Below are 19,611 nucleotides of genomic sequence, written 5' to 3' on the forward strand. Positions count from 1 at the left end.
AATGCCTCTCCAATGCACATGGACTGAGACTTCAGCTGAGTTCCTTGAGTCCAATAACTGCTAAGAGTCTGACTTTACATTCTTTTAAAGTTACTCTAGGATCCTAAAGGCCACAACCAGGACTTAAAATGCTGTGAAATTTAAAATGATGGAGGTATAACAGAAGGTAGATAACAGAGGGCATTCCATGGGGAGAAATTGTATGAACAAAGGCTCCTACCTAAGAGAAGGCAGGACATGTTTGGTGATGGAGAAGTGTTTGGAATATAGGCAGCACTCAGAAAAATAGCAAGAAAACGGCTGGAAAACTAGTCAGGGCTATATTTTGGGAGAGGTTCAGAATCAGAGTCAGACATTTCTTTAAAAAGTAGTTTATACACACTGTCAGGAATACTTCACCTGTAATTCACCTGTAATTCACATTTCAACTCACTGCAAAGTATTGGAGTTTCAGCTTTAGCATCAGTCCTTCCAATGAACACCCAGGACTTGTCTCCATTAGAATGGACTGGTTGGATCTCCTTGCAGTCCAAGGGACTCTCAAGAGTCTTCTCCAACACCACAGTTCAAAAGCATCAATTCTTCACAGTCCAACTTTCACATCCATACATGACCACTGGAAAAACAATAGCCTTGACTAGATGGACCTTTGTTGGCAAAGTAATGTCTCTGCTTTTGAATATGCTATCTAGGTTGGTCATAACTTTCCTTCCAAGGAGTAAGCGTCTGTTAATTTCATGGCTGCAGTCACCATCTGCAGTGATTTTGGAGCCCCCCAAAATAAAGTCTGACACTTTCCCAGGAACTGATGGGACCAGATGCCCTGATCTTAGTTTTCTGAATGTTGAGCTTTAAGCCAACTTCTTCACTCTCCTCTTTCACTTTCATCAAGAGGCTCTTTAGTTCTTCTTCACTTTCTGCCATAAGGGTGGTGTCATCTGCATATCTGAGGTTATTGATATCTCTCCTGACAATCTTGATTCCAGCTTGTGCTTCTTCCAGCCCAGCGTTTCTCATGATGTACTCTGCATAGAAGTTAAATAAGCAGGGTGACAATATACAGCCTTGACATGCTCCTTTTCCTATTTCGAACCAGTCTGTTGTTCCATGTCCAGTTCTAACTGTTGCTTCCTGACCTGCATATAGGTTTCTCAAGAGGCAGGTCAAGTGGTCTGGTATTCCCATCTCTTTCAGAATTTTCCACAGTTTATTGTGATCCACACAGTCAAAGGCTTTGGCATAGTCAGTAAAGCAGAAAGATGTATTTCTGGAACTCTTTTGCTTTTTCCATAATCCAGCGGATGTTGGCAATTTGAAATTGTTAGAGGTCCCGATTCTTTTTAGTTTACTCCTCCACTATCCTTAGGATGATGACCTTTGTCCTCACAGCCTTTATTCCAGAAGACACGCTGTGTCCAGGTAAAAATCAGATGTTCTATCACTAGGGAAGGAAGGGAGAATGTATATTGGGGTAAATAATTAGCAATCTATGCCACAAGTGTCTGTACTGTAACTATCCCCTCCAAGGTCACCAGAGACCAGACCACTACCTGACTGCTACAATCCCTAACCATTTTTTCAGGCCTTTTCTTGACCTCTGGGTAGCATTCAATGCTATTGACCCCTCCCTCCCTTTGAAATATTCTCTTCCCTTGCTTTTGTGACATTACTTTCTCCTGCTTTTCAATCTCCTTTGTCATTACTTATCTGTCTCTCTCCTGCGCTCCTCTTCCTTTGCATATGCTGAGGTCACTGCTGTCCTCCAGGGCTCTTCCCTGGCCTCCTTCTCTTCTTAAGGTTTTCATTCTTCCCAGGTGCTCTTGCTCTTTCCCATGGATTAAAGAACTGTTCATGTTATAGATCTGTAACCTCAGTCCAGACCTCATTTATGAGCTTCGGATATGTATATTCAACTGCCTGTGGGTCATTTCCACTTGGCTGTTGCGCAAGTACCTCAAAATCAATGGTCCTCTCCATTAGTATTCCATGTATTACTGAAAGGGTTTACCTTCTACACATTTGATCTCTCAGATTCGCAAGAGTTCCCTTTGACACTTCCCTCCTCCTCACTTCTTTTCCTACATCCAATTATTCATAAGGTCTTGTCATTTTTAATTTAATATCTCTGAATTCAGCCATTTCTCACCACCTCTGCTGCTACCATTCTAGGCCTAACCATAGTCACTGCTTACCTGGATGACTACTCTCCATTTTTCCAGGAAGACATCTAATTCATACTCCTAAAGGGTTAGACAACTAGAATGGTGTTCTTTCTTTAAAACAAATCTATGCTATATCCAAGCATAGAACCCTTCAATAACCTCTTGGTGTTCTCAAGATCAAGAACAAAGTCCTTACCTTGGCATTCAAGGCTTGCTGTTATTTGAAAGGGATGGGGATTTAGAGTACTGGAACTGGAAGAATGGAAGGGCTGTGTCTAGTGCGAAATAAAGCCCTGTAGCTGGGGGAGAGAATCTAGGAGACAGGAAAGTGGTGAGCTGATGTCACAAACTTGGAGGAAGCAACAATTTAGAGAAAAAATCAGAAGACTAGAAACCCACCGTGAATATCTATAAAGTGTGTGTATGTGTATACATATGTTGAATTGTTCGCAGAACATAAGGATTCACATTTCATTTGCTTAAATGAGGAAAGGGTGACTTCATAAAGCAGAAGGCATAACCATTTAAATTATTTTTGGATGTAGGAAAAGTATTGAATATTAATTCTATAACTGACCACTATGTTGAATTTTATTATGGTTTCTAATAATATCAACTGATGCTCTCAGGTTGTCCAGCTCTGCATTCATATAATCTGCAATTAATAATAATGTTGTCTTTCCATTTTTTATACATCTTATTCTGTTCTCCTGAATAGACTCAATTACTTATATGAATCTGTTATGTGGTAAAAGTACCATTTCAAATCAGTTGGGGAAAAGATGGATGACTTTGCACATGGTGTAGAGAAGAAGCTACATTTTTTTTTTTGGAAAATAATCCTTATAAAAATGTTGGAGTGATCAAACTTTTAAATGTAAATAATAGAGCCATAAAACTGGAAAAAACTGATTATTATACAATAGAAGTCTATAAAGCATCTGTAAGCATGAAGCAGAATCCAGTCACGATAAAGGAAAACCTGATACATTTCACTACATAATAATTAAACCTTTTTGTACAGCTAAGAATATTATAAATAACATGAAAGATATTTGTAATATATGCAGCACACAAATGTGCAAGAGACATTGCTTGTGGAAATGTTATTTTGTGTATCTTTTTAGAGTAAGTTAGCAAGTTTGTGTATTAAAATGGAGTCAGCTCTGCTTGTAACAGTAAATAAAAAATGGAAACAATCTAAATGTCTATGTACCCCTGGACTGGTTAAATACATTATGGGACATTTATACAGAAAAGATTATGGAGCAGTTAAGAAAAATGTACACTATGGAAAGCTGTAAACAGCTTAATTCTAAAGAATACACAACTGGGAAAAAAAACCCAGGTCACAGAATAACAGATATAGTGCACCATTTATGGGGAGAAAACTCAGATAATCAGTATATGAATTGAAACAAATCTGGAAGAATGTATATCAAAATATTAATAGTGGCTATTTCTGGGGCATGAGCTAAGTATGTTACAAATTTCTCTATTATTTGAAATTTCACAACTACAACACATTACTTTTGCAATAAGCAAAAATAAAGATATAAAAATAAATATATTCAATGAATGAATCGCTTTGAGGCGGTGGTTTTGGTTTGGAATGGCTTCAGACCGAGCCTGGTACAGTGGCATAAACACGGGCTTTGGCGTCAGACAGCCCTGAGCTGGGCCCCATTGCCCCACCCCCCGAGGAAGGAGAAGGGGGGTGGCAGGGGGCTGCGGAAAGGGGCTGGGCTGGGCTGTCTGCAGCTCTAGTCCAGGACGCTGACTTCCAGAGGGACTAAGAGACGGAAGACAAATTCCGGACTCGCTGGAGGACAAGGTGAGGGACGTTGAGATTGAGGTTTCCAGACAGTAGTTCCAGTCCTCTCGAACATAGAGCCAGGCAGGTGGGCAATTTTTACTGCACCACTGCAGCTAGGGGAGAGGTTACTCGGAGTGAGATGTAGGCAACGAAGACGACCAAGAGAGTAGTAGTAGCTTTATGGACTGGAGAGCAGAGAGTAGTTGAGGAAGGGAGGGGAGAAAAACTGGGAACTGGGCGTGTTGAATGGTGAATGGGGAGTATGAGGGGGAAGGGGAATGCTGAGGGGAACTGGAAATCCAGAAAAGAAAATAGGGGAGTGTAGAGAATGGTTAAGGAATACTAGGGGAGGGAGTGCAATAGTAACATGAAGGAGGATGATGTGAGGAATGGAAATAAGGAATCCTGTCGGGTAAATAAGAAAGTCAATGGAGAACTAGGGAGCGGGGATCAAGACAGAGGGAATAGGGACTGGTACGAAGTGGGGGATAAGGAATGAGGAGTAGGGAGAGGGGGAAGGGCAGACGGAGGCCCCCCTAGGGAGGCGGAAAGGGGCGGGGCCACTTCCGGCCTGGAGCGGAGAGGGAAGTCTCTGAGTTTATGAGGGGCTCAGAGGGAGTGGACGCACTCAGGAATTGTAGAAGGACGAGGTGAGCAGCCCTGAATCTGAGCCCGGGAGGGATCTGCCCCACCCTCTGGGATCTGCAGAAATCCTGCTCTAAAGGACCGGATCATACCGGATCCATCCAGTCAGGAAGGGAGGGGACCGGACCCTGTTTGGCTGGGCCTAAAGATGGAATCACTAGCTCTGTACTGATTTGAGGAGGGGGTGTATTAGGGACGGGGAAGAACCAAGATGCACTTGGGCCCTGTTTGGAAGGGGAGCGTATTATGAAAAAGGGCGGGACCAGGCGGTGTTCTGGACTTGGGGTGTATCCAGTAGGGGAGGAGTCAGGACTAACGGACACTGCGACAATTTGAGAGTGAGGTCTGTTGGGGAGGGGGCGGGACCGAATGATACTATGAACTTGGAGAGGGGCGTGTTGGAAAAAGGTGTTGGACTGAGTCCTCGACTATTACGCATGCGCACTATGGATCGCTAGAAAGGGGCGTGTAGAGAAGGGCCAGCTTGGAGAGACACCAGCTGCTGAGTGCGCATGTGCAGGGTGGACATCAAAGAAAGGGCTTCTGCTGGGAAAGCGGGTGGGGCTGAGATGGGCCCTGCAACGGATGCGCATGCGCATTGTCGACTTGCGGCTGGGGGGGGGGTGCACTGGGAAAGGGGGCGGGGTCCTCAGGGCTGCCGCGCTGGCACATCTTCCTGGAGAAGGGGAGGGTGCGGCTGCAGAGAGTTGAGACCTAGACGTTCTGGAATACTGAATTTGAGAACAAAGTCTTTGGGTGGGGGGGGGTGCGTTGGGAGGGTTTGAGATTGGATGGGGATCAGCCTCCAGGCAGAGCAGGAGAGAAGACGTTCAGTGGGTTTGCCTCTTGACCCAGGCTTTCTCCCCTTCAGGCTCAGCTCTTGCCAGGCCGACTTGAGACATGTCTGACACAAGCGAGAGTGGTACGGGTCCAACCTGCTTCCAGGTAAGCCCTTCTTCTGCCCTCTCCGTAGCTGCTTTTGCTCTCCAGCTCTTGTTACTGCCCCCAATCCCTTGGCACCTCCCCTCCCATCCTAATCCTTCTCCACCTACCTCCTTGCTTGGGTGCTGCCCCCCCCCCCCAAGTAGAAGGAGGGAGGAGAGAGGGAAGGAGGGAGGAAGCAAGGCTAGAGGGAGAGTGGGTCCGCCCCTCTTCTGCTCAGGAGTGGGCAGAGGTGGTCAGCTGCTGCTGCTGCTGCTAAGACCACAAATAGGAGTTAGTATAGGTAAGAGAAGTGAGGCCCTGGAATATTGGAGCCATTTGCTTAGCTGGGGGTGGGGAGAAAGTTTGTGAGCTTCCCTGCTTCATCTTGCAGGCTGAAGCTTCAGAAGAGGACCCTGGCTTGAAGATGCAGACCATACTGACAGTGACCCAGAACTTGGAGGCCTCAGAGACACCAAAGGCCTCAAAGACACCAGAGGTCTCAAAGGCCACGAAGACCTCAAATGCTGCAGGAGTCTCAAAGACCACTGAGGCTCAGGAGGTATCTGCCACTCAGGCTTCACCTACCACTAAGCTGACCGATACCCAGTTTCTAGCAGCCAAAAAGAAGAGTCTGGCAGCTGACACCAACATGCAGCATACTGACCCTCAGGCTGTGACAGTGCCTGCTACTGAGACCAAAAAGGTCAGCTCTGTGGCTGATACAAAGGTCAATACAAAGACCCTGGAGGCTGAGTCTACTGCCTCTCAGGCTCTGGCAGATGAACCTGAGCCTGAGGGTGCAGCTGGTCAGGCTCAGGAGAATCAGGATACCCGGCCCAAGATCAAAGCCAAGAAAGCCCGAAAGGTAAGATCTTTGCTTTTCTACTTCTCTCAGTTGGTTCATGGTTCTGTAAACCTTTAGAAGGTTTGTTCCCTCTCCTCATAATAGCTGTGGGGGGACACAAAGAGGAATTTGTTATAATTCCTGTCTTCAGAAAGCTCATAGACTGGACATGAGATAGGAATATGCATAGCCGAAATCTAAACAGAATGCAGTTTATGTTTACATAGTAGCTTACTATATGTCAAGGGCTTGAGCTAGGCATATTCACACAGGTTATCTCATTAAATCCTGAAAGTGATCTAGTTTTGTAGAGAAGGAAGTTGAGTCCCAGAGAGGTGGAGTGACTTGTCCAGGGTGATATAAACAGAATCAGTGGTGGACACAGGAAGAGAAGAAGCCTCAAGCTTTACATTTGGGTTGCTCCTGTCCTGGTGGGAAGATGAAACTCCTACTTGGAAACCAGTGAAAGATGAATCCAAGACTCAACATGGCCAATATCTAGTGAGTCAGGCTGTTACTGCAAGGGTGGGATTAGAGGGGACTTCTGGAAAGGAGAAGATGAAGGAAAAAAGACTATCTGTTTCATCTGGCAATGTTGTGTTTGCTCTCTGTTGATGCAGGTGAAGCATCTGAATGGGGAAGCGGATGGCAGCAGTGATCAGAGTCAGGCTTCTGGAACCACAGGTGGCCGAAGGATCTCAAAGGCCCTAATGGCTTCAATGGCCCGCAGGGCTTCAAGGGGCCCCATAGCATTTTGGGCCCGCAGGGCATCAAGGACTCGGTTGGCTGCTTGGGCCCGGAGAGCTTTGCTTTCTCTGAGATCACCCAAGGCCCGTAGGGGCAAGGCTCGTCGCAGAGCTGCCAAGCTCCAGTCATCCCAAGAGCCTGAAGCACCACCACCCCGGGATGTAGCCCTTTTGCAAGGGAGGGTAAGAACCTTGTCCTCTCCACTCTGCATTATTCTCTGCTTTGCCTACCTTCTTCTCTGCCATTGTGTCAAGTTTTTTGCAAACACATTTTGATCTTTTGATCTTTTCTGCTTCTCCCAGGCAAACGATTTGGTGAAGTACCTGTTGGTTAAAGACCAGACGAAGATTCCCATCAAACGCTCAGGTAGAGTCCTACTAACCCCTTCCTTCCTCCAGCTCTGCCCTCCAATTGCCCTCTCCCCCATATGCTGAGGGCATTTCTTGCTCTCCTGCTTCCACTTATGCCCTCTCAAAGTTCTAATTTGGCAGTAGTATCATCTCTGTTCACTAGCTCAGAACCTGTTTGTGCCACCCACAGCAGGGTTGGTAAAGGGTCTATAGTTTGGGTATGGGGGCCACTTGGCTTCACTTCAGCCCAGGTGCTCGCAACACTCTCCCCTTGCAGACATGCTGAAGGACATCATCAAAGAATACACTGATGTGTACCCTGAAATCATTGAACGAGCAGGCTATTCCTTGGAGAAGGTGAAGGGGCAGACCTGGGGGATGGGTGCAATGGGGAAACCTTGAATCAAACAAAGGTGTACATATCTCTTCTGGGGGGCACCACAGAGACTAATCTAGCCCCGTCACTGTGCAGATGGGAAGACAGTGGCCTAGCAAGGGGCATAGACTACCTTGAGGTCACACAGCAAGTCCATGGTAAAATCACAGCTAGAACCCAAGCTACCCACCTTAGTCTTGGCTTTTGTCCACTGCTGGACAGTCCGGTAATGTACTTCAGATACTCACTTCTCAATTTCTTTCCCCACTCTATCTGGCTCCCTGGATTCCACTAATCACAAAGATGACAATAACAGTAATGCATTTGTTGTCTGTATGCTGTGTGCTGGGCACTCAGCTAAGTGTTGTATGTGCATTATCTCACTGATTTCACATGCACACACACATACACACACACACACACACACACACACACAAGCATACACACACAGACAGACTCCTGAGTATGTGGGGAGCTATGGGATGCCAAGGAAGCTGAATTCTGTGGTCTCACACTGTTGTCCCCATCCACAGGTTTTTGGGATCCAATTAAAGGAGATTGATAAGAATGATCACTTGTACATTCTTCTCAGCACCTTAGAGCCCACTGATGCAGGCATACTGGGAACGTAAGCTGGGATAGGGCTGGGATGGGAGGGAGGCAGCTGCTTTTGTTCATGGTACTAGTTCATCCCTATCTTCTCCCTTAAGAAATAGGAAGGACAGAGCCCCAGACCTCTTTTCTATCACCCACACGTAGCTGGAACCCTGCACACAGGACTGGTACCTGATTATGATTGTCTGTAGGGTGTAGAAGCCTCGGGTAGTGCATTCCTCCTGTAAGATTTTCTGGTTTTCCAGAAGCTTCCCAAGAAAACAGACTTGTCATTCCTTGTCTCTTCATATTGGCCTTGGTAGAATAGTTCTCACAGGAGGGCTTCCTGGTATGAGTGGATCATGATGCTCGATGGGCAGGGGCATCAGTGGGGCTATGCCTAGAATTTTCTTGGAACTGATGGGTCTGGGGGAGCAAAAAGGGACTCACAATTGACTGGGTGCCCAGGTCTTACCATTCTTCTATTCTCTCAGCAACACAGGAAGAGAAGGATGTGTTTTTCCCATTTTATGAATAGGAGACTAGGCTCAAAATCTTAAGTGCCTTACCCAGGATCACATAGAGCTTGAAGCATAGACTGGGCAGAATTCTCCCATATCTGAAGAATCTGGGAGAAGCTAGCCTAGTGAGCTGGCTGATGTGTTTTTTTTTGCAGATGGCTGCTGGATGTAAACCTTCTCTCTGTCCCATTATTCTCCTAGGACCAAGGACTCACCAAAGCTCGGTCTCCTCATGGTGCTTCTTAGCATCATCTTCATGAATGGAAATCGATCCAGTGAGGGTGAGTGGCTGGATTGACAGCTGGATGGGGGGTTATGGTCAGAATTGCACATGTTCATTTCCTATCCCTGTTTCCTTTTTCCTCCTCTTGCAGCTGTCATCTGGGAGGTGCTGCGCAAGTTGGGGCTGCGCCCTGGGTATGATTGGGCTCTGTCAGCACTTGCTGTCCGTGTTGTCCTTTGGCAAGAGAGGATGGTCCCAGGATTACATCAGCCTGGTGGTCTGGTGGGGTGGGTGGGGGTGTTGATTGGGTTCAGGGTTCTGACCTCGGTGGATGGGGAAATGGTCCTGAACTCTGCTCTATGTCACTGACTCTTGGGTTTCTGTGGAGCTTCCATCTTATGCTGGAAGCTTCTTTTCCATGTGGGAAATGTCTCTGTCCATATCTGGGAAGTGCTGTAGCCCTAGTTATATTTATCTATGTATGTAGTTATGTATCTATGTAATTGTTTTATCATTCTCTACTGTCAGGATACATCATTCGCTTTTTGGAGATGTGAAGAAGCTCATTACTGATGAGTTTGTGAAACAGAAGTAAGTCTGTATGGTGTTGCTGTGTTCCATGCATTTTGCCTGTCTTCAAAATGAGTGATAAAGCTATGGTGCATGTGCATGTGCTTGTGCATGTTATATAAGTGCATATGCAAGTGGTAGCTTTTTCCTGAGGTAGTGGCAGAGAACATGAGTACACGTTTACTGACCTACCTGTGCCCTCATATATGCCTTTGGAGCAGTTCTTCGGGGGGAGGATTGTCATCACCAGTATTGTATGTGTGAGGAAACTGAAACTGAGAGAGGTGAAGTAATTTGCTCAGGGTTATACAGGCAGCAGATAGAAGAGTTGTATTTAAATCCTGACTTCAATACCTTGGTTCTTTTTACTATGCTAGCTAGGGCTTCATAGAAATTAATTTCCATAAAGAAATGCCATAGAATGGTAGCTTTAGGCAACCAGGTACTGTCCTGGAGTCTTGACTTGAACATCTCATTTCATTTTCATAACTACTCTGCAGAATAGCTGCCATCAACCCAACCCCGGTATCAGTTGAGGAGCCTGGGGCTCAGAGAGTAGGTCTGAACTGGCCCTGGCTGGTAAAGGACCCATTTGGATCTGAAGCCTAGTCCTCCTGACTTTTCTGGCCAGGGCCCACCCTGTTCTTGGTCCTTGGAGAACATATGTGCACTCATGCAGGTGCACCAGCACACATGCCTGAATGCTCACACACAAATGGTCGAGAGTATGCGTTGAATCCACTGCTCTTGGTTGACTGTTTTGTCCCATACAGTCATTTCCTAGGATGGACTGTACCAGGGTTCAGCCAGGCCATGGATGAGCCCATTGGTGGGGTGTGCTCAGAGCAGGGGGCCTAAAGAATTGGCTTCTCTATTTGCAATACACCCAACAGGAATCTGGGTTATTGTGACAGGGGCACAAAACTTGTGGCCTTCCTATGAAGAAATACTCTATACAGGCCCCTTGTACCTCCACATGGCTGCTGGGTAGAGTCAGTGAGATAGGGCTGAAGATTGGAAGAAAAGCTGCAGTAGTCAGTGGGGGAGTTTGCCATCTAAATGCATGAATGGGCCGTTAGTGGTTTTATAGACATAAAGACTTTGACCCTCTCTTTTCAAGGTACCTGGACTATGTCAGAGTCCCTAATAGCAATCCTCCTGAATATGAGTTCTTCTGGGGCCTGCGCTCTTATTATGAAACCAGCAAAATGAAAGTCCTCAAGTTTGCCTGCAAGGTAATTGGAGAACTGCCCAAGCTTGGCGTACCAGGAGCATGGGGTGCCACTGTCTGGGGTAGGCTGTGTGCAGAGCAGCCTGAAGCTCATGCATGAACATTCTGAAGCCTGTATTAATGTGCAAACACTTTATTCGAATCATTTAATACTTACAGCTGACATGTCATTGCCTTATTGCAAATGAGAAAACTCAGGCTCAGAGGTTGTTAGGTGTCATGTCTAAGGTCACAGAGATAGTAAGTGTCAAAGCAGAGCTGGAATATTAGGTGCATAGCTACTAGTAGTATTTATGGTATTATAATTTGCATAGAGTAGGCACTTGGTGCTCAGATTTGGATCCTTCAGATGATTGTTCTTCCTGTCGTAGGTACAAAAGAAGGACCCTAAGGAATGGGCAGCTCAGTACCGAGAGGCAATGGAAGCAGATATGAAGGCTGCAGCTGAGGCTGCAGCTGAAGCCAAGGCAAGGGCTGAGATTAGAGCTCAGATGGGCATTGGGCTCGGCTCTGAGAATGCTGCTGGGCCCTGCAACTGGGATGAAGCTGATATTGGACCCTGGGCCAAGGCCCGTATCCAGGCGGGAGCTGAAGCTAAAGCCAAAGCCCAGGAGAGTGGTGGTGCCAGTGCTGGTGCCAGCAGTGGTGGCAACTTTGGTGCCAGCACCAGCCTGACAGCCACTCTCACATTTGGGCTCTTCACAGGCCTTGGTGGAGCTGGTACCAGCGCCAGTGGCAGTTCTGGTGCCTGTGGTTTCTCCTACAAGTGAGATATCAGGTATCTACTTATATTTGGGGGAAGCCAGGGCTCATGGGGGTAGGATAAAGAGCTGGGTGGTTATAGGAAGGCCAGGGTTGGAGGATCATGGAGAGTGTGAGAAAACACTACTTTTGGCATTTTATTCCTTCCTATTGGTGGATATAATTGACTTTTTTATTTTCTTTTACTTGTGTTTTCAGATATTCCTAATCCCAGCAATCTTTATCTTCGAGCCAGGGTGCATCCTCAGAAACCTATTCAACACAGCGCTCTAGGCAGCCACTATCAATCAATTGAAGTTGACACTCTACATTAAATCTATTTGCCATTTCTGAGTTTATTGCCTTTTTTGGTGGGCTGTCACGTTTTTGTATCATATTTTAAAATGAACTGGGAAAGTTTCCACCTCAATCTGTGCTTAGCTTGAGGTGACATTGCTGAATTCAGTGGAGCAAGATTAGCATGTTTCCTGGGATAGGTTGGGCCCCATCACTATCCTATAGAGCAGGCAAGGTTGCAGTGGTGTGGGAGTCATGGGGATTGTAGGCACAGAGGGCATACTTAGAAGAAGCTCTGATATGGGCAAATCTAGTCCAGAAGACTAGAGGAGATTGGACATCAAGTATTGACTCTCCTTTTGAGAAACTTAGGTTAGACAAGAAGGAGAAACAGGTAGGTAGCTAAAGAGAGGTACAAGAATAATGAGTTTCTTGGGAAAAGAGAGAGATTTGAGCAGGCAGGAGCCAAAAGACAGGGAGATGTTGAAGGCTGACTCATGCAGCCTAGTCCCTGAGGAGGTGGGAGGGGAGGACCTGTGGGAAGGGACTGTACAGGAAGGACTTGGAGAGGGGACTGTAGAAGGATTCCAGACAGTGGGGAGGCCCCAGTAGAGCAGGGAGCCCATGATTTATGGTAGACCCCCTTCTCCATGGCAAAGTGCTCAGTAATCTTGCAGGAATGAAGATGAGTGTTAGTTTATTCCAAGGATTTCATTCTGTTATTCAGTGGTAGAATAAGGACAAGACCAAGGGCAGCGAGTGTATGAGTCAGCATCTTTGTTACCATGTCCACCAGTGTAGGTTCACAGAATGGAGAAAGAGATGGACCAGGGAACCCAAGCAGGATTGGTGAGGAAGATGGAGTTTGAGTGACAGATTGGGAAACAGTGCAGGGGTTTGTGGACAGGAGTCTCTGAAGTCTATGGACAATACAGAAAGGTAAGTAAATATCCTAAGTGCCTGCTGTGTGCGGTGTTATAGCTGTCTAGGAGGGAATGTTTAGAGAACCAGAAGGATGAACTGAGGGATTAGTTCAATGGTCAGACAGTAGAATGATTAAGAAGACAGGAGAAAGAACTCTGGGCAGTGGGAAGATCCATGGAATAGCTGGTTAAAAGGGGAGATGATGGTTCCTAGAGATGAGGAGGGGTAAGTGGCCTGGTTGGGTTATCCATTTGGACAGTGAAATCACCCAGAATGGAGGCAGAAGTTAGGGTAGAGAGGAGCACTGTGAGCCAAGTGCCAGAGTCCCCTTGTGTAGCTGAAGGTGTCCTCCCAGCTCTACTACCCACTAAGGCATGGGACCCTCAGGCAGAGATCCACCTTTGCCCTGTTTTGGAGAGTATTTCCTTGGACCTTCCTTCCCAGGAAGCTCTCAGCATCTAATCCCCACATTCAGTTCAGTTCAGTCGCTCAGTCGTGTCCAACTCTTTGCGACCCCATGAATAGCAGCACGCCAGGCCTCCCTGTCCATCACCAGCTCCTGAAGTTCACCCAAACTCATGTCCATTGAGTCGGTGATGCCATCCAGCCATCTCATCCTCTGTCGTCCCCTTCTCCTCCTGCCCCCAATCCCTCCCAGCATCAGAGTCTTTTCCAGTGAGTCAACTCTTCGCATGAAGTGGCCAAAGTATTGGAGTTTCAGCTTCAGCATCAGTCCTTCCAATGAACACCCAGGACTGATCTTTAGGATGGACTGGTTGGATCTCCTTGCAGTCCAAGGGACTCTCAAGAGTCTTCTCCAACACCACAGTTCAAATGCATCAATTCTTCAGCACTCAGCTTTCTTCACAGTCCAACTCACATCCATACGTGACCACTGGAAAAACCATAGCCTTGACTAGACGGACCTTTGTGGGCAAAGTAATGTTTCTGCTTTTTAGTGTGCTATCTAGGTTGGTCACAACTTTCCTTCCAAGGACTAAGTGTCTTTTAATTTCATGGCTGCAATCACCATCTGCAGTGATTTTGGAGCCATCCAAAATAAAGTCTGACACTGTTTCCACTGTTTCCCCATCTATTTCCCATGAAGTGATGGGACCAGATGCCATGATCTTCATTTTCTGAATGTTGAGCTTTAAGCCAACTTTTTCACTCTCCTCTTTCACTTTCATCAAGAGGCTTCTTAGTTCTTCACTTTCTGCCATAAGGGTGGTGTCATCTGCATATCTGAGGTTATTGATATTTCTCCTGGCAATCTTGATTCCAGCTTGTGTTTCTTCCAGTCCAGCGTTTCTCAGGATGTACTCTGCATATAAGTTAAATAAGCAGGGTGACAATATACCAGACCCCTAATCTGGGACAGAGTCGCACAGACAATGAGACTCTAGTAATAGCTCTTAAGACTAAAAGCGATAAACAAGGCTTATTGCTTAGGGAACAGAATCTAAAAAAGAAAAAGCTGCACCAGGAGCAAGGAAGTTCCTTGCCTGTTGTCATGAATCAAGACCTGCTTTTGCTGCGGAGATGTTGAGCTCTTCTTCACTGGAAGCATTGATTCCATAAGCCATGGTCGCCTCAGGGGTTGGATAGTACCTGGAAGAAGTAGGCAAGGTCAGAGGCAGCTTAGACCTAGGAAGGATTCTATAGCAGGTGGGTACCATGTCCAGGGTGCCCTCAGACTCCCAGGTGATGTCCATCTGAAAATGGGGGGTAATGTAAGGGGGTAATGGTGAGGGGTGGCAAGGAACTTGGAGATTGTGATTCTAATAAAAAATGAATTTAAAGTGCTTGATAAGAGATAAGGGTGAATCATAGTCATGAAGAACTCTGACCTTTCCACTTACCTTCCCTCCACAGACCACTGGGTTTGCAGGGTTCCCCACTTCTTCTTTCCTACAAGGCTTAGACTTTGGAAAATGATGGTTTTTTTCTCACTACCTCAGGTGTAAAGATGGAAGGCATGTGAGGTAGGGAGGAAGAGATCAAATCTGGTTCAAGGCAAATGGGGAATGGCCAGAACTAAAAAGAGGGAGGGCCAGGGGAAATGGGGACAGACTATGGTTCGTGTTTTTGTAACCTTTATTAGCTTGAAGGCCACTACTGTAATAAATGAACTCCTACAGTATTATCAGTAAATTCCAAATAATTCTAGAATATATCATGTATTAATATTTCCCATTTGGCTAGGAGTGGGAAGAGCTCCAAAAGCAATTTCTCCATGTATTTTTTTATCACCCCCAAGCTTTTTCAGACATTTTTGTCCCAATTGCTACTCCCCATAAAATTTGAATACCACAAATATACTGTGCCCCTATTTAATGTATAATGTATATTTGTACTTTATACAGAAAAAGGTTTTTACTCAATATAGGGTTTATAATGACTAAAATATTTAAAGTTTAACAATTTAAGATACTATGAGCAACTTTATAACTATTTGCTGATCAGCTTTAAGTGTAACATTTACATTGTAATGTATCAAATTGCATATGTAAATCAGCAATTTATATAGCTATGTGATAATAGCAGTATAACCAATATTTTAAAATACTATTCAAAACATTTTTCAGCAAAAGTAAAACATGAAATTTTAAATTAATTTCTTAAAAATGATTTTTAGTGTAACTAACTTTCAAGTATTGCATGATATAAGAAAATTTTTAACTAGCTGCTGGGTATCCATTCAGGTATCATCAGCATTCTTATAATAAGCGCACTTCAGTGCTTTACTGAAAGATCAATTGAATAACTTTTGTAGAATTAAATAGAAGCTATTTTTAATTCTCAAAGCCCAGACAACACTTTGAGACACTGAGGAAGTCTTCCAATCACAGCCATCTATTCACCATGGTTTTATAGTGCTGGTTTTGCATACATTTTCTGTATCTTCCTCATTGTTGCTCTTGTGAAACTCAAGAAAACCCAATAACAGAAATTAAATACTAAAGAGTAAGATTCTTCAATAAGGTTGAGCTTTAGGGGGACACAAACTATGGTGAAAGATTTTGGGGAATTTTTGTCCCCCACAAGGACCAATTTTCACTCCCTTGTGGTTGATGACCCACAACTCCATCTGCCCTTTCCTCCTGCATTAATACAAGACCTACAGTAACATTTCACCTGAATTGAATAAACAAGATAGAATGAGTGCTGGGTTGGGGGAGGAGGGGTGAGGAGTGGGAGAGAGGAAAAGGAAAGAAAGGAGGGAGGAAAAGAACAAGAAATAACTACTAGAGACCAACCATTTGTGAAAACAAAGTGAGGGGGACAACACTTTTATTTCTCCAAACTTACACTTTCAAAAATGCCTTAGTCCAACATAATTCTATTAATTCATGTATAATTGCCATTCACCCATTTTCCAAATGGAGATCAACCCAAATCTTTTCACCTACTATCTCCAGCTTCAAGTCCATGAATTTTGGGTGATACCCTTTTTTCTACCTACCTTGCAACCTATTCTAGATATGCTGCAGGCTTTGAACTAGATTATACATTGAACCACCATGTCCTGTGTGTGTATGGCTATTGTATCATTTGGATAATCTTTGGATTATCACTGAGTATGATGTGGATGAAGGTACCAAAGGAATTTCCTGGGACTCAAATATAAGGTACATTAAGCCCTCTCCAGTGGGTCCAGCAATCCTGAGCATACTTTGTAGAATTAACTTGTGTGAGACCCTAGAGGTTGCCTCCACAATGACTGTGCGAAATCTGAGCTCTTGGAAGTCCTGTATTGGCTTGCCATAATCTGCATTGACCTTTTGCCACTGGACATAGTAGTGCTAGGGTCATGCAGTGAATCTCCTGGGTTCTAGATATGCTTTTCCCTACCCCACTGTGAGGCAGATAGACTCCCTATTTCCCCTTGGTAGTTGGGATCACTCATCCCAGTCACATAGTGAACTGACCCCCCAACCCTTGCCTTTCTTGCCTATTGCTTCAATGTCATGAGGAACACCAAATGGCCAGGTAGAAGTCTCAACTTCCTGTGAATCGAAATTGTTTAACTAAGTGAAGTGATGAGAAGTGTCATTCCTTCTTCTATCCTTTAGTTTCTAGACCTATGTATTCTATTTATGGGAGAAAGAGCATCATATATTAGTTATTGATTCACAGAATATGCTGAATTCTGCAGAATGGCCTTCAGACTTCACAAAATGTTGTTTCCTATCACTAGATTGAAATGTTTCGTAGGCCATCCCACTCTTCTGCAAAGGCAGTTGCTTATGGGTGATGGTGTATGTGATAAGAACACGTAAAGCCCTTGTCGTTAGACCATTTGTCTTACCTCTTTCACTGTGAAATGTGTTTCTTGACCAGAAGAAATATTGTATAGGATATTTCAAAGATGTACAAAGTGTATAAAGTAATTAGAAAATCCAAGGATGATGGTTCTGGTAAAAGCACCAGGGGAGGCAAATCCATTCCAGAATATGTGGTTATTTCCATAAGGACAAATTGATGCCCAGCCCCTGATGGAAAAGTTCCATTGTAATCCCTCTGTCATTCAAGGACTTGTTGGTCTCCTAGGAAATGGTGACATTGGGTTTCTACTGTTGGGAAATTGGGCACTCAACAGTGTTGGTAGCCAAGTCAACCTATGAGAAGGTAAATCCATGTCAAACCCCTGAATAACATCCATCCCTTCTACAATGGTAGTTTTGTTCATTGGCTCATCTAACAAGCACTGGGATGTCTAGAGAAAGAGGTTGATGGATCCCCACAGGCTGGGTCATCATGCTCCCAGTAGTAAGCATTCTCATGCAACACAAATATTCTCACACTCAGCCCATTCCAAAAGATCCATTCACTTACTCCTCATATACATGTAGGCAAAGCAATTAGACTGTGCCTTATAATAAGCACTCTCCACGTATTTTGCTGCCTCCTTGTTATTGCTACCAGTTTTCCAATCTTGTTCCTTCCCAGCATTTGACCATCTGACAAGACTGTTAATTGGCATTGATCAGATCCCTGGGTAGGACACTTTCTGAATTAAGAGATCAACCAGATGCACAGCTCCAAGTTAGGTCTCCTCCCTTCCTTACCTCCCATCAGGGTCACATTTCAGTAGGGCTGTTAACTTTCAGTTAGTTCCTGCTTATCAGACAGTATCATCTGCAAATCATGCTCCTGGGTTTTTTCTTCTTCAGTAAACTGGTTATTGGTACTCACCACAAGGACCTAGGAGTGAGCTGAGGGAGAGGAAGCAATGTGACGGAAGTAGCTGTGAGTTTGTGCCCTCTCTAACTCACTTTTGCTTTCAGGACCTGCTCCAGAGTGACTTTGAATATAACACTGCTCTTTGGTGGTGGAGTGCTGTTACTGTCTGTCCAATGTTAGGGGCTGGTAGATCAAATAGCACCAAGCCTAGGATGGGCAGCTCAGTTTGCATGGTCACTTGGGGTCCCATGGTTATTCGTTCAAACTCTACCAGGGCCAGTGATTTAACTTTATGAACTCAATTATCAGGTGCCAGGAGCTGTTTCTCAAAAGGAGGGTAATTATTCAACAAAAAGCATGGCTTATGCTCCAAAACTGTAGAGACTTGTGCTTTAATTCTCTGCTTGGGGCTTGTCACAGGCCTCATACAGCATCCCAATCTGTCACAGACAATCACTCAACTCACTCAGACATTGACTTGTTCATTCAACAAACATCTACTGGTAACTACAGTGTTCACGGCCCATGCTGGGTACTGGGGTGGCATGTTCTCAAGACACAGCCTGTCCAGTGAGGGAAACAGTGACAGCAGCAAAAGGAACCACTTAGGTTTGTGGGAGTGCAGATGAGCAACTGATTCACTCTTCTTTTGCAGATGGGCATGTTTCTAATCACAGATGATGTGTGAGGAACATCTGCACAAATGTACAGATATGGGCACATATTTTTATGTACAGATATAGGCATTGTGTCCACACATTCTAATTATGGATTATGAATCAAAGGTCAGTGTGCTCTAGTGGAAGGAATCCTGAATGGGAGACAAGTGACGGGATTTAATTTACCCCAGCTCCCTCACAGGGTCACTATGTGGCCTGGGGCATGTCCTGGGCCCATCCTGCCTTCATACCTCCTGCCTATAACATGAGAACAGCATTAAGTCACCCAGCCTGGGCTCTGTGAGTGTCACATTAGATAGTGGACGGGGAGCACCCAGAGTACTTTGTGCCTCAGGAGACTTACATCTTCACTAATTTGTCTTCTGTTTATCCACTAAGTGAGCCATCTGTTTTTTAATAGCATTCTGGTTGATGAAGAGAGTAAATGTGAGAGACAAGGGGAATGGGTGAATGTGTGAGTAGAGTGAGTGAATGTAATGTAATGAATGATTCAGTAAATAAGTGTGAATGAGGGAATCACTGAATAAGTTATCAGTAACCTTTTCCTATATATTCTGCTAAGAGATGCAGAGGCCACACTTGCTTTCTACTGGAATTACGACTGAGAATGGGAGGCAATGGGATGACAATGTGAAGGACAGGCTGCCCCAGAGGATTTCTCAGGCCCTATAGGTCAGAGAAACATCAAGGCTGCCAGCCTTGCTTCAAACATCATCTCAAGGCGTTTGAAGGCCACACTGGCTACAGCAGAATCGCTATTATGAGCTGTCCAAATATGG

General features: G+C 45.0%; 1 protein-coding gene and 1 non-coding gene across 4 annotated transcripts; both read left to right on the plus strand.

Annotated features, from left to right (window-relative positions):
* The first annotated feature begins 3,847 nt into the window (after positions 1 to 3,847).
* MAGED2 (MAGE family member D2) lies at positions 3,848 to 12,098 on the plus strand. 3 transcript variants are annotated; one of them, XM_040266058.1, is made up of 13 exons: positions 3,848 to 3,996; positions 5,495 to 5,568; positions 5,939 to 6,412; positions 7,012 to 7,320; positions 7,441 to 7,504; positions 7,766 to 7,845; positions 8,398 to 8,492; positions 9,181 to 9,260; positions 9,354 to 9,396; positions 9,731 to 9,793; positions 10,893 to 11,007; positions 11,375 to 11,781; positions 11,964 to 12,098. In XM_040266058.1, exons 2-12 carry the CDS (start codon positions 5,524 to 5,526, stop codon positions 11,771 to 11,773), a joined length of 1,767 nt encoding a protein of 588 aa, XP_040121992.1. In that variant the 5' UTR covers positions 3,848 to 3,996; positions 5,495 to 5,523; the 3' UTR covers positions 11,774 to 11,781; positions 11,964 to 12,098. The 3 variants fall into 3 exon arrangements, with proteins under 3 accessions (XP_040121992.1, XP_040121991.1, XP_040121993.1); XM_040266057.1 differs by lacking the exon at positions 3,848 to 3,996 and adding an exon at positions 4,524 to 4,628; XM_040266059.1 differs by lacking the exon at positions 3,848 to 3,996 and adding an exon at positions 5,271 to 5,379.
* LOC120882708 lies at positions 10,604 to 10,731 on the plus strand. Its single transcript, XR_005725567.1, has one exon. It is a non-coding gene; the product is annotated as a small nucleolar RNA SNORA11 (small nucleolar RNA).
* Positions 12,099 to 19,611: the final 7,513 nt, after the last annotated feature.

This window comes from Oryx dammah, unplaced genomic scaffold, assembly GCF_014754425.2.
Source record: "Oryx dammah isolate SB20612 unplaced genomic scaffold, SCBI_Odam_1.1 HiC_scaffold_23, whole genome shotgun sequence".
Taxonomy (NCBI): Eukaryota; Metazoa; Chordata; class Mammalia; order Artiodactyla; family Bovidae; genus Oryx; species Oryx dammah.

Bases quoted from the DNA above. Each gene is read 5' to 3' on its own strand.
- MAGED2 (XM_040266058.1), top strand. From the start codon at position 5,524: ATGTCTGACACAAGCGAGAGTGGTACGGGTCCAACCTGCTTCCAG. The intron at 9,397-9,730 runs GTATGATTGGGC...CTCTACTGTCAG, and splicing joins AAGTTGGGGCTGCGCCCTGG to GATACATCATTCGCTTTTTG. The intron at 11,008-11,374 runs GTAATTGGAGAA...TTCCTGTCGTAG, and splicing joins TCCTCAAGTTTGCCTGCAAG to GTACAAAAGAAGGACCCTAA.